This window comes from Amblyomma mixtum, chromosome 1 (genome assembly GCF_055824585.1).
Source record: "Amblyomma mixtum isolate Tamu chromosome 1, ASM5582458v1, whole genome shotgun sequence".
NCBI lineage: Eukaryota > Metazoa > Arthropoda > Arachnida > Ixodida > Ixodidae > Amblyomma > Amblyomma mixtum.
In genome coordinates, this window is record NC_143012.1 from 171,964,500 (window position 1) to 171,979,887 (window position 15,388).

Sequence of the window (15,388 nt, forward strand, 5' to 3'; positions counted from 1 at the left end):
ACCTTCTCGGCCCAGTATCCCGGTTGCATTTGCCCCGCCATTTCAACGCGCATTCAGAGTTCATAGGTATAATATTGTAGCAGCCTTGTTCGTTCTGTTAACAGAATCGACAGCCCGCAGCGGGCCACTGGAGATTCCGGTGAAAATTAATAAATCGCAAGCCGATAAGCCACCAGTCCTTTCTTCTCCCAGCCAGAGCGGAAAGGGAAATCTTGTGCGTTATTACCTGGATGCTTTTTCGAAGCCTCTGACGGCGGGAAACACGCCTGTAAGTTCAATGCCAATGACGAAAAAAGAGCGCGTGCTGCTCACGGAGGCAGTGACTATGCGCTCTTCTCAAGCGCCTGCCTGCCGCAGTAGGAGTTAGCCTTGGTGCCGTCAGCTGACGTTATCATTTCGTCAATCTCTTACGTAGTATTGTGGGCGGGATTTCCGGCGCACTCTGAGCGTGTAGTTCCCTAATCGGATCCGAAAGGCAGAAAATTCAATCGCGAATATCTCGATACCTGTTGCACTTAGGGACATGCTGAAAATTCTATTTGCTTGGAATCATTGCAGTCGCCAAAACTGCGCCTGCAATATACCGAGTAAAATGAAGGGTTAAGATGATTATTAACAAAATTTGGCTAATTAATTAAATAAATTTCACTGCTATGTCCTTATCTTGTGTCTGCCGAGCCGAATATACATTCCGTGAAGGCGGCATTCACGATACTACCAGCGCCTTTTTTAAAAAAAATCTGTAAGCGGTTAAAAAAAGACATCCTGTATATTAACCGAGTAGACGTGCGAAAGCATGCGTTTACCCCGGTTCTTTAAACGACTGTTTAGCTCTGGTTGTAAGTTGATGGAGACGACCATGTGCCATGCACAGCGCGTTAATGAGTTGCAGTTTAACACGAAGCGTGACCGGCCGCGGCGATAGCATAGTGTTTTCGTGGAGTGCCAGCGAAGGTGATCTGTTTGCGCCGTCGCGAGCTGAAAATCAATTCATGGACAATTTTTACTTTATTTCTGCATTGGCTGTTGTTATGCTTGGCTTGGCCAAAGACACTCTCAAGATGAACCTCGCATTGGCTGCAGCTGGCGGGACGCTGCTGCGAACTAAGCCGAGCTTAGCCGAGTCACTGCGAGCTTCACAGAAGATTCCTCGTTGGGGCTGTGTTAAGTAGTGCTTCCGCACTTGAATCTTCTTATCTTCAAGAGTTTGCATCACTGAGGATGTTTTAAGTTCACACTGTGTGGCTTACACCCATACCCCCTGGGCTCTAAATTGTTCACAGAGGGGCATGTCACCTGTCCGAGAATGATTCAAATAGTGTGGCTAGCAGCGCCTACCACCCGGATTGGGATGTGTTACGTTTGTTCTACGATGCATTTCACGCCGCAAATTGTTCTCGACGGCGAGAAAAATTCTACAACGTTTAAACATATTTTGTAGTCAGTGTCGTCCACGGCAGTCAGTAGCAAACACATCAGAGGTTCATTGTTCAATGGGTTATCCCACCAGCGAAGCATTGAGAGACCTACTACAGAGGGAAAATAGAGAGACGGCTCATGCATGGTTCCTAAGTGAATGCAGAAACAATGCTGATTCATTATTCGTCCTCATCGGGAGTAACGGAACCACGTTGGTAGAACAGCGGGAAGGCTTCAAAATAGAAAAATACATTGATTTTTGGTAATATTTGACTGGTCGATGCGTAGCGTGAAAGATAATGCCGACGGATGAAAGCAATGTCCAATTTTTGCGACTGTAGATATAAACATTTTTTCGGTGCAGCGAGACTCATACAAAGCGCTTGCGCCGATGCACGTTTCGCTTCGTTGTACAGCCGCTCGTTTCTTCTTTATCGAAGCAACCAGGATTTGTCAACTTTTGAATACATTAGAAGGCTTATTTTAACATGTTTTTAAACGCACAAAAGACTCACAACTCACAGTATATTCATAGAGGTAGATGGAAGAGTATGTTTAGTGTGCGACCTAGATCTTGTTTAAGTCGAATTGTTTATCCGTACGAGAGAGACCAATTAAGTAGGAGCACAATTAGCTGAGTATAGAGGGCAGCTCTTCGTTTAAACTGTAAGAACAGCGGCTATCTGAGCTCGTACACCACTATGACGTGCTCACGAGCCATCATACTATTTCCCTCTGCGTTTTCTAGGCTACTCGGCGTACCGCTTCGTTCTTGCCTGGGATTGTGGTACTCTTCCCAAATCAATGTTGCACTGTGGGAACTTTTGATGGCAGTCGTCGAACTACTGAAGTGCTTTGGATAAAAAAAAATATCAGAAAATGTTTAAGGCATTCCAGAGAATGCGAAAGCGCGCACAATTAGCGGGACGTACCGCGGGACATAGCACTCGCGCTTCTCAGACATAGTCCGTAAGAGATGATTTTGCAAGGCTCTCAACTTCCGCATTAGTGCCACGTAGAAGACGATGATGAGCGGGCCATGGCGCGGGACGGAGAACTCGCGCTTTTCGGACATACAATTAGCAACAGACGATTTTTCTCGGCTCTGAAGCTCCGGATTAGTGATTTCGCAGTAACACTGCTTGTGACGAAACCGCCACGTCCCATACCTCATAATGCACTTTTCGCCGCAGCCGACGATTGCTCTTGTTAAAGTTCTCGAGCTTGAGATGCAAATTTTCGTTTGGCGTTTTCTTGGTGCGTTAATTGTTTCCGTGTCCTCTTCTCGCAGTGTTCGGTGATGTGGCTGCGGTGCGCGTAAAGTACTGCACCACGGGAGTCTCGCCTGTGCCCACCACTCCGCAGATCACCGTCGGGTAAGTGCCGTGCATGCAGCTTTAACTTCGTTGCCCGATATTTACAGTCTTCAGCAGGCGTGTTGCATAAAAAAATCATGCGGGCTTTTGTTACAGAGGCCTTCACTGAACTAAGAACGAAACTCACAATTTGTGAACAAAGAACATTTTAGAGATTTTTGAAACAGAAAATTTAGGCTATCGAGTAAAATTCTGCCTAACCACTGCCAGATTGTATTATTCGTAACTTAGAGGGATGCTAGCGCTTAAAGTGGACAGCGCTCTAAGTCGTGAGGGCAGTGTGTAAACTGAGTACATTTAAAAAAAAAGAAAGAGTATTGTCGAATTTTGTGTATCAAAACAGTAATTCATTGCTGAACGAACTGCAATGAAAATAATGGTTTTAATTAACGCCATTTCGTAGATGCAGCAAAAGTTGCAGCCTCCTGCGGATCTGGCGAAACCGAAACTAAGAGATTTTCATCAAAATAATTTCCAGAATTTTTTCAATATTCCTTAACTTTTCTTCTTCATTTTTCAGTTTACACTAAATATAATTGTTGCTTACCGTCGATGTCTATATTCATTTGTATATTATAACTTACACGATCGCAAAAGTGAAGCGGAGTGTTTTGGGACGCATTGGATGCTTACATCAGTCAACCACCACTGAAGTTTGGATTGTTTGTCATTTCAGCAAGAGAACTGAGGGACACTAAACATTTTCATGCACATTGGGATCGTATCTGGTTTGCCTACACTTAAATCTTGCCTGACAGATGACCAAAAGCATGTCTGGAAATCTTCCTGTCCGTTTGCAGATGCCGCGAAAAACACGGGAAATAAAAAGTGAGCCGTCACACGAGCGAAAGCAAGGAATAACACGAATAAGGAGGAACTGAGCTATAAATTTGCAAAATTCCAACCCCCTTAGCGTTGTTTTATGGCATTTGCAGCTTTTTCCGATCATTTTGCCGTTTTTTTCGAAACTAAATTTTCTGCCATTTCTCCTCACGGGAGAAATCCTGACTTAATCCCGGTATAGGTCTTTTTTTTGAAACTTTTTAGTCTTATTTCTTATATATCTATCTGGGCAATCAACCATAGCAAGTAAAACTGCACAATTTGTTTTATATTCTTGTACTTCATCCGAAAGAGACACCTAAATAAAAAACCATTGTTTTTGGTCATGGCATTGTTATAAAACAAGTGATGTTATGATATTTATTTGTGTTCATTGCACAGTTAAAGCCTTTATGTATGTGAATGCGAAAGCAATGGGCCCGGCGATGAACTAAATTCAAGTTGTGACTGCTAGCGTGAGGTGCACAATTAGCGCATTTTATAAACATGAAAAATGTAAATTTTCTTTTAGCTATTTTCACACTTTGATTTGGATAACGCAATATTTTTTTTAAGATAGACCCTTAATTTGACGTGTGTACCGGCGATTAAATTTACTTACCCAGAATGTGGCCTCATATCTTATAGCAGTAATTTATTTATTTATTTATTTATTTTTATTTGGACATACTGCAGGCCCTTTTCGGGCCCATGCAGGAGTGTTTACAATGCATCATTGATCAAACAGAGTAAAAGCAAAAATTCAAAAATACAGAGATGTTCTCTGACCCAAACGCTAACAGAGTAGGAGAGAATTAAACAGAAAAGTCAATTTATTCGATATAATTAAGAAATAGTTCCACGGATGTACACTTCACCGCATCATCAGGCAATTTATTCCAATATGATATAGCATCTGGAAACAGTGAGCACTTGTGGATATTTACACGGCTGACTGGTTGACGAAGTATTTTACTATGGTTTGTTCTAGACGAGTGTTTGAATGGCGGGTGTAAGTATTGTGAATTGGCTATTTTGAAGTGACCGTGAAGAAGTTGGAACAAGAAGTTTAATCTTGAAATGATTCTTCTCTGTGTCAGGCTTTTTTATGCTTCCTTATTCTCTCACTCGAAAAATTAGCTGCATTAAGCCTGTCATACACGGGAAGAAATCGCGATATGCTGCCATGGCCAGAAATATGGTACATCGACAACATGCGCCGTCTATCGGTCGCTTCCTTCGGAGAGCTGTGCATTTTCAATAGGCCGCCCGTGGTTAAACTGTTTTCTTTGAAAGACCGCGTTGCAGTCTGCTCTGTCAAACAAGATATATATCGCAATCTCACAATCTGAAAAAAATATCGCAATCTCGTTCGATGCAATAAAATCGCTGCCTTACTTTGGGTATAAACAGCAATTTAACACCCTGCGCTATGCAGCACGGTACTGTTCTAGATTAGGTTAAGAAGCACACTCACGGAGCCAAGTTGCTCACACTCCGCGGCCATTTAGAATACTTATGCGTTTTGCGAAACAGTGCTCATCTTTGAGCGTACATGTTGCTCAAAGGGCATTTTACTCGTAATTTAGACGATACCTTAAGTAAAGAGATTCACTTCACTTATATCACAAGGGATCTTTCAACGTGCGCCAACATTACCAGGACGCTGCCGTTCTCCTATATCGCCTCCAGTATGATGCTGGTGCCACGGCCGAGTTCGTATCCCATCTTCTTTCGATCAATGGCCTACAGCCACATCAACTGCGCCCCTTCGGCTGGTTGTCAATGTGACGATAGGGCGTTGGTTATGTAGTTTACCAAATTGCTTGGTTGGTTCAGAGAAAAAAAAAGGACGATTTAGGAAATTACATTTGAACATATTCACCGGACATGACACGCAAATTACAATTATTTTATACTATTGCGCTCTGCCCTCTTCATGAAGCGAGGAAAAATATTACGTCGGAGTGTTTCAACGGCACGCGAGAAAAAACGTGGTTGATTTTCACTCCCTCCTTTATCCTTTCCCGTACGGCGTGGTTCAGGTGTCCGCCGAGAAGTGAGGCAGGTACTGCGCTATTTCATTTCCTCAAAAACAAGTTTTGAATATGATGGTGACTGTGGTTGTTCAGCTGGAGGACGTGTTTGTCATGAGTGTATCTTCTCGATACCAATTTTTGGACCAGGAGGTGACGAACCTTGAACCATCAAAGAAGGCACGTTCCTGAGGAAGTTCCAGCGGACGGTGACCGCAGCAGCAGGTGGCATGGACACCCGGCTGAATCATTAACTGGCTTGGGTGTTCCCTTGCTACACGCACCATTTAAAAGTCTTCTTTTCGCGGAACCGCAGCCATATGCATGCTGTATTAAGGCGCGCGAGATTGTAATTGAGAGTCGCTCTTTTCCCACATATTTTAGTAGAGTACTAGCCCGACCGGATCAAAGTTATCATAAATTCTCATCATGAGCAGCTACGAAGAGCCAATACAGAACAGTAGGCATAGGCAGCAAAGGTTCTGGTCCATCTCGCTTCCTTTTTGCTCAAACGTCGATATTACTCAAGAAATATAACACTTTCTGAAACCTAGGAAAGCATAGTGGAATTTAAGAAAAATTGTGACATTAATGAAAAGAAAATTGGCCGTGTAACCATATTTTACCTAAATAATGAATATTTTGCATTGTTGAAAATATATAAAGGGCGATTCAGGTAACATGAGACAAGGTTTAAAAAATAAGCCGCACCCTCGACCTAGGTGAGACCAACGGCAGATCGTTTTACGGCGTGTAGAGTTGCTGAGAGTATCTTTAAATTACGATTATTTAGTTGATTGCCATTGATAAATTACGATTATTTAGTTGATTGCCATTGGTAAATTACTCAATTTTAAATTGTTCCCTTCAGAGTCATGTGTGTTTCGTCAAGTTGTAGAGGGGGGTTATTAACGAGACGATCCCTTTTTTGTAGCAGCGTATCTCCTACGTGGTCCTTTTTTTTGCCAGCTTCTAATGAAACCCTGCGAAATACGAAAAAAAAATGAAGGTCGATTTGCGTGGTGAGGCCAGATGCGAATTAACCGCGCTAACACTGTGGTTTTCTTCTGCTGCGGTGTTCGGACCCAGTGTTCACAGATGGCAGTCGTTGGGATAGCGATGATGGGTTAATGTACATAGAAGGGGAAGTGGTAATGCTCTCGTTTAGATTCGTAGATGACTGGGAGTCCTCATACCACACCTAGCGCAGTAGTGCGGTGGTGAAGCGATGGGCCCTGTCCTTCTATGCCAGGGTCTGCCATCGGCGGGACTTGGGTTGGTAGCGAGCGAGGTTGCTCATCCCGAGTAGCCTCTCGCGATTCTGATCAGCTCCCACCTTATACGGCGGGTAGGTTGCTAGGTACTTGCAGTGTAAAATAGACACACCTGGGAGGTGAGCAGCTTGCCACAAAGCAGGCTTCAGACATCCTCATCACCATCATCGACCTGACTACGCCCACTGCAGGGCACAGGCCTCTCCCTTGTCTCTCCAATTAACCCTGTCCTTTGCCAGCCGTGGCTACCCTATCCCCGCAAAAAACGAACGTGGCCTCCGTTTTCATTATTTGCACCATTTTGCATAACGTCCACTGATCACCGGCCGCTTACTAGGCCACGGTCAGCAAGCACCTTTCGTTCGTTCAAAACACCGTTGAGGACACTGGAATATGGTAGCTTACGGGCGCAGACTTGTGATTTTTTTTTCGTATTTAGTGCTTTTTTTAACTCCTAAAAATAGGATGACTTAGGAGTTACTCTGCCAAAAATGACTGTATCGGTAGTTTCTTAATGCAACGCGTGTGACCGTCCGGCGAATATTGAAAATATTGGCACAATTATTCTTTACTAATTGACTCATTAAGCGGATTTTTGCAAATACTCTAAGGAGCTCCACATGACCGGAAACATAATGTTGTCTGTTTCGGTCAGCTCCAGTGCGCCGATATTTGTTAACCCTTGGTACATGTTACGTGAAACGCCCTGTATATAAATCCATCATCAGCCTGACTGCGCCCACTGCAGGGCAAATGCCTCTCAAATACCTCTCCAATTAACCCTATACTGTGCCCTATCCCCGCAATCTTCTTAATCTCATCCGCCTACCTAGTTTCTGCCGCCCCCTGCTACGTTTGCCTTCTATTGAAATACACTTGCCTTTAACGACCATCGCTTATCTTCCCTTCGTATTATATGCCCTGTCTAAGCCCATCTGTCCCACTTCATTTCGACTGGCATGTCATTAGCTCTCATTTTTTCCCTGGCCTACTCTGCCCTCTCCATGTCGCATCACGTTACACCTTTCGTTTTGATTTCCATAGCGTTATGTGTTGCCCTTAAACTGAACCTTCTATGTCAGCCTCCACATTTCTGCCCCATACGTGAGTACCGGTAAGATACAGCTGTTGTATACTTTTCTCTTGAGGGATATTGGTAAACTGCCATTCATGATATTAGAGAACCTGCCATATGCGCTCCACCCCATTCTTATTCTTCCAGTTATTTCCCTCTCATGATTCGGATCAGCGCTCACTACCTCTCCTAAGTACATGTTTTCCCTTACCACACGTAGCGCCTTGCTGCCAACTGTAAACTGCTGTCTCCTTCCTAGATTGTTTAACACCGTTTTGGTTTTCTGCACATTAATATTTATACCCACCCTTATGCTCTGCCTGTCTAAGTCATTGATCAAACTTTGCCATTCATCCCCTGAGTGACTTAACAATGCAATGCCATGAGCGAATCGAAGATTATTAAGGTCTTATCTAATAACTTTTCACCACAACTGCTCCCAATCGAGGCTTCTGTTACCTCCTGTAAGCAGGCGGCAAAGAGCATTGGCGAGATTGTGTCTCCCTGCCCGACACCCTTCCGTATTGATATTTTCTAGCTGATTTTTGAAGGCTATGATGGGTGTGTGGCAGATGAAGTTATTCTTAAAATATTCTTACATAAGGCTTAACTACGTTTTCATTCCGTAATCGTTGCATGACTGCTGAAGTTCCGATAAGTCAAATGTTTTATGGCGAAGGGCTATTCAGGAAAATAATTCACTAAAAGTTTCTAATGAACTTTTTAGTTATTGCAGTTAAGTGTCTGGTTTTAAATAGAAAATCTTAGAGGACCATCAGTCAACCCGATATCCGTTGTTAGATTTACGAAAATGCAATTGCGCGCAGAACTACAGCGCTGAGAATCAGAATCGGGCCATGTAATGAGCCCGCTGCACCCAATCCATTGCGAAGGAAAGTTCACGTCATTCAAACGTACAGCACAAGAAGACGAAATTCGTGGCGCTCCATCGTGTTGGCACCACACTGAACACACAACGCTGAGTGGAATTTCCAACACGAAGTTCTTAACCACATCCTTCAGAATGCAGTCTTTGTAACGCCTGGCTGTCATCTTTTCTTCAGCAGAGTATCGCTCACAGATGCGTTGGCGAAAAATTCCACCACAAGTTTACAGAAAATTGCCAATGGTGCCCGTGTTCTCGAAGCCAGTGTGGGTTTCCGATTGGCCAGTAGTGCGCGCGGTGAACGTTAACTCCCGCATCTCTATCGAAGTGCGCCTCGTCGGAACACAACAGATTATTTAGAAAATTTTCATCTTGGTCACACTGGATGAGGCACGAATAGCAGAAGTCCAGCCTCCGCTGGAAGTCGCTGGAAAACGGTTGAGCACCGTTTCGAACGAAGGAAAACATTGTATGTGACGACCGGGCTGTCGTGCAGCATAGAGACGTGCGGCTAAAGCGATGTTTCCGTCCGCATTCATGTATGCAATAACCACGTCGACTATGCAGGCATGCGAGCGGAGGAAAAGATAATACAGCCGATGCTAATGCGCTCCAAATAAATTTGACATGGGGGGTTTCTAGAGTACACATTTCTCAATTTTATTAATGCGCAAGAATTTCTAGGCTATGTCGGAGGGGTCGTGTCATCGAAACGTGTCCGCAAAACGTGTCCGCAGCAGTTGTGATGTTCTCAGAAGAGGTACCATCAAACGAGTGGTTGTAATCGAAAGAGAATGATGTGAGAAGGCAGCGTAAAAAAATTGTGTTCATACAAATTATGTTCGTAGCACGATTAGTTAATTAATTAGAGCCCAAAATGTCAAAAAAACGTCGAAATTGCCCGGACGTTGATTGGTGAGTGGTCGGTAAAACAGCCTTAGACAGCAATAGTGCAAAAAATGGCAAAGGAGTGAAAATAAAGATTAAAATTATTGAAATGTATTTTATGGAACAAAAAAAATTCATTCAAATACATTATTAGTCAATTAAATTAATTACCAGCAAAAACCATTGGACGGCTCAGTACGCTGGACGGGGGTATAGTAAGTGGACGGGAAAGCAACCACGGCGCCAGATTTGAGAAATCAAAATGGTTGATGGAGAGAAAAGAAGGTATAATCAGAGTAAATAAATCGATTTTTAAATAAAGCAGGAGATAATAACGCCAATTCAGTAGTTAAATTAATAGACAAAAAGGAAATGATAAACAGAGGCAAAGGCCGAGGAGGCGTCGATGCTTTCGCATTCTCCCCATGCGGATCGCTACACTGATCTCTAGATTTGTACATGTACTCACCGAATCATTACGGGCAAGCCTCCGTTCAAAAAAAATTGTTAAATGCTGGTCCTTTAAAAGGCAAGTGTGAAACCATCCATCTGTAATATTGGGCCAATTACCTGTGCTTCTTGGACGTATTCCTATTTCCATGTGGTTAAAAACGTTAAGAGGCATTTTGTGTGTATGGATCGATCCCCATTCGACTCCAGCACTTGGTGGTGGCTGTGGTCGGATACAACTGGGAAACAAAGCGGCAAGTGTCCCTGGTCCTCCATTCAATGACATGGTCCTTTTCCCATGAAGTTGTGGTTAGCCACTTTGCATAGGCTAACTGGGCAGTGCAGGTGGTTAGCAGGTGTGCAGCGGTTGACCGCGATGTCACAGGAGAGAGTAGACGCCATTGGTTCGATGGCCTCCTTTCAGCGCCTTTAGCCACTTAATTCCCCAGTTCTAACAGGCCGTAGCTGAGCTGCATTTGTCGATAGAATAACTCGAGTAAAAAAATATCTGTGCTGAACGATCACGACTCATCACCTTGGGCAGTGCTTGAATACTCACAAGTGTCACAGACGATCCGTTTTGGTACATCAATCGTCAAATACATGATGACCCGTTCACGTAATGCTTAGAACAGTTACGGCACACAATGAACGCATCTTGCGCCCTCTGAGGTATTTTAGTCGGCCAAGGTTTAACACCACAATTTTATTCGCGTACTTTTTTTACCATGTCCATAGCGACATTTTAATCAAAAACAGCCTAATCACATCAACTGTAGGACAAAAACCTCTCCGAAATATCTCTAATTAACCTCATCCTGTGCTAGCTGCGGCAACCTTATCCCTAGAAACTAGGAAGTCGGCTGATGATAATAGGAAATATCATCCCCCGACCTGACTTCCTGACGACAACTGCTACGTTTGCGTTCTCTTGGAATAAAGTCCGCTACCCTTAACGACCATCGGTTATCCTGCCTTCGCATTAGATGTCTTGCCCAGGCTCATTTCTTCCTCTTGATTTGTACTCGAACTTCATTAACTCGTGATCTCTGACCTACTCTGCTCTCTTCGTGGCCATTACCGTTGCATATGAATTTTCCTTCCCCTGGTTGTCTAAGTTGTCCTCAAATTAGGGTACAGGGTTTTGCTACCCTCTGCGCTGATCCACGTTTGCACTTCCAGGGCTTCTTACATAAACTTAATATACCCTTCGGCTTCTCCTGTAGCATCACCATGCTGTAGTATCGCCCGTGGCTGGGACTGATTGCAAATGTCGATACCCACCCAATCGCAATGGCAGACGCCCCAACGTGTGAGAACTGCGGATGCCATGAGACGATAGGTCACCTTGTTTGTGCCATGCCTTCGGAATGAGCGTGCGCTGTCTTCCTGGCTGTCACTCTCTGCCGGCTAGATCCTAATCCTTTTACAGAAGCCAAGCTCCCGGGGTCTCGTACAAAACATTCCTAAATTACTCAGGGTTGAGTTCCAGACCGTCAAATTTCTTTTTTTTTATTCGAGCTGTTTGCCAATAGACATAACGAAAAAGGGAAAGAAAGTTATAAAAAGGAGTGTAAACAAGCCTCGCTTAAAGAGGGGCAAAAGTTCGCGATAAAGCGATTATCATGAGTCCACTTGCGATAGTCGCCTGCAACGTCCTGTCGCAGGCCTACCTTTCTTAGGAAGCGTCGACTCACGGAAGCTGTAAACACAGCAAGTGTTTTTCTTCACACTGGTCTGGCGCAGAACCACAGTGGTTACACTTGTCAGAAACTTCGAAACGTTTCTCACGCCACCGATGACGCACAGAAGGAGTCAGAGCCGCTACTGTCCGAATCCGGCGCACCGATACCTCCTCCTCCCGAGTGAGACTCCGGGGGAGAGGGTACGAACACGGAGGAATTAGAGCGCGTGTTCGCGTGTTAGAGCGCGTGTTCTCGGAAACATGGGAATGGAATGGATCTGGGGGAAAAGGAGAAGGTGGCGGCATATCGGATGTGTGAAGGTGTGTCGTTGCATCCACATGAATATTATGCGGATCCTGGGCATGGCCGCGAATCCAATGTATACGCACAGGACAGGGGTATTTTGTGCAAAGTTGGTGAATGGATTGTATAACTTGGAATGTGCGCCGGACAGCCTTAAGCTGCTTAGGGGCGGCAAGGGAGTCGGTGTAAATGTTAACAATATCGAAAGTGGGTACGAGTGGAAGGGAAGCAATGGCATTGTGTATCGCCTGAAGCGCCAAGGCAAGGGGGGAGCAAGTATGCGCGCTATATGTAGCGCGGGAGTTAAGATGAGGATGGGAGGGACTATAAACTGCAGTACCTCCATGCAGTGCTGTGTGTGATGCATCGGTGTATATTATGCACCCTGAAGGAAGATGCGCGGCTGATATCGGCGTCGAAGCAGAGGAGCGATTGTCTCTGAGTTGACAGTATGACCATGGAGGAACAGTCTGTAAACGATGAAGCTGAAGCGACATCTTGCGTGGTCTCTGCCTCACCCTGGTCGATAATTGCACTTATTGTATTAAGTTGAGCGTACTCTTGCAGAATGGGTACGGGTGTGACACGAGGAAGTTATGGCGCGCATAGCCTGCCCATTGATTGATTAAAGGGAGTCCAACTGTACACTAACCGCCTTGTACACTAACCGCCTTGTACACTAACCGCCTTGTACACTAATTGGGCCTTGTACACTAACCGCGGCTGGAGGATGGAGCGCTCGAGCTGACGGGCAGTATCAAAACGCGCTCCGCCAGAGCGCATAGCTATGCGTCGAATCAGACACAAGAGTAGCGTGAGCCGATTTACGGGTCGCTTTTAGCCAAGGAGTCCCAGTTCCAGATGTATGAAGTAGAAGACCTAGAAGACGCACACTTTCTACATGAGGAATTTGAGAATTATCTACCGTGAAGGTAAAAGGGTTTGCTTTCCGTAAGCGACTTCTGTTTCCAATGCGAATGAAGCAAGATTTATTACACGAGAGGGTCAGACCCAAAGGGGGTAGTCGTGATGTTAAGCCATCCAGCGCTTGCTGGGGCGCCGACTGTTGCACAGACGCATCTGGATGACAAGACCACAAGGTTATGTCGTCGACATGCCAAGGACGCGTACAGAAGGAATTTTCTCTAGGGCTCGGACAAGAGGTATAAAAGTTACATTAAATAATGTGGGGGCGAGGACGGAGCCCTGTGTTACACTTTGGTTTAAAATGACCAAAAGGCTTCCCATGGACACGTACACTGAGGGTTCTGTTTGTTAAAATGAGTGAATTGAAAGGAGAAGGCGATGCGGGAAACCGAGACCTTTAAGGGTGCAAGAATTGAGGAGTGAAGGACGTTGCCTTTGTGATGTCAGTAGCGATAACCGTACGAACAAGATGACTATGGGGAGAATGGCTAAGTACGTCCTCAGCCAAAATAGCCAGACCGTCTTCTGTTCCAATGTGAGGGCGGAACCCAATTTGAGATTCTGGATAACAATCATTCGGTTCCAGCCACCATGACAAGCGAGCTGCTAGAATGTGTTCATAAAACTTGCAGATAGTAAGCGTTAGTGAAATAGGGCGGAGGGCCGGAAGAGAAATCGGCGGCTAACCTGATTTGTGGATTCGGACAACGATACAATGCTTCCACTCGGCAGTAATAACTCCAGAATGCCACTCCTCATTGAATGTATCAAGGAGGGACTGTAGAGCAGGTCCATCGAAATTGCGAACCAACGAGTTAGGTACACCGTGAACTTTGGATTGCGCCCTGTGTACCTGATGTGCGCACTGTGCGCCCTTTATACCTTGCGTAACTGAGCTCTCATTCCTCTCTTCTCTTTCTTTATCTCCCTTTTATGCCCTTCCCACGCGTAGGGTAGCACATTGGGCGTGGCCTTGTTAACGTCCCTGCCTCTCCGTTCCTCTGTTTCTCCCTCTCTCTCCACATTTCTTCCCTACATGTGAGTATATGTAAAATACGGAATTTATATGTATACTGCTGCCTGAATCAGCCTGAATTACGGGTTGCGCAACACAACCAGCAAAACGGGACTGACATGGATACTGAGAAATACAACATGTTTCAGCACACTGTTCTCGGACACATGACAGTGGCTGTGCTAGCCTTTTGAGCGCAACTTTGCCGCTGTGGTGCCAACGCTTGCCCATCACAACCAGTGACTTGCGCGGCCTTCTTGCAGGGTGATCCTGGCAGCCATCGCCTTGCTCATGGCGTCGGGGACCATCGCCCATCTCTGCACCTCAAAGGAGGGCAAATCAAGCGGTGAGTCACCGTGGAAATATTACCAGCTCCATGGGAATCTATTCAGTGGTAATATAACTGCGTCATCTCGGCGATTCTGTTCGTCACTATCGAGTGCTGCACTAGGAGCGGTAACCTTCGCCTACGGTACTGTGCGGGGTTCGCTATCCTTGCTGGCATTAACTTAGAGTGAACTGTTTGAGAAACATGAAGGTAGGGGAAGAGTGCTGTAATGTTTGACGCTAGGTGTCGCTTGGCAGCGGCTGTGAAAACACCCAGAGGAAAGTGTGCAGGATCGTTTTTATGGGTTTTCGAAAACAAGTATGTTTTGAGTCTAACTCTTACTACACATGAAGGGAAAGGATGAGGCCGTCCCACAGACTGGCGGGCGCTCCCTCGGAGATCGACACTGGCCGAGTGATGTTTTTACCGCAATCATAGAAGATGCGAGAGCACTAGCAAGTGTTAGGTAGGAGCTGTTCGCCGACCGCACGCCACCCCTCTTGCCGGGGCGCAAATCACCAGTCGTCGGGCGCAGAGGAATCGAGCGGAACAGCGGAGTTTTTTGAGCGCAGCTCTTGGGCACCTGTTCTTGCGTTGAGCGGCGCCGTCGCTGTCGCTGTCGTCGGCGTAACCAAGTGAATGAGAACTGAGGAGGATGAAAAAAGAGCGCACGCGGAGCTTAGCAGAGCATGAAAGACGGTGATAGCGAACAGAGGGCGGTGATGAAAGTGGAGAAGGACGCAGTGGAAGCGTGAAGAGGGGCGCTCCGCCGGTGGCTCGCTACGAGATGGCGCCAGAGTAGGTCGTGCCGCCGTCCATTGGCCCGAGCAGAGGCTCAGGGGCGACCCACAACTGTGCGCTAGCGAAGCTGAAACCCACAGCAGCATCTGTTCGCCACACCGTG

The 15,388-nt window shown here is 45.6% G+C and overlaps 1 protein-coding gene across 1 annotated transcript in view; it reads left to right on the forward strand.

Annotated features, from left to right (window-relative positions):
• Positions 1–15,388, forward strand: part of LOC149369811 (O-acyltransferase like protein-like) — a 119,872-nt gene that overhangs the window by 14,871 nt on the left and 89,613 nt on the right. Inside the window, exons 4-5 of the mRNA XM_089576511.1 lie at positions 2,711–2,795; positions 14,420–14,502. Coding sequence (XP_089432637.1) covers positions 2,711–2,795; positions 14,420–14,502 — 168 coding nt within the window. The remainder of the gene's footprint in view (positions 1–2,710; positions 2,796–14,419; positions 14,503–15,388) is intronic.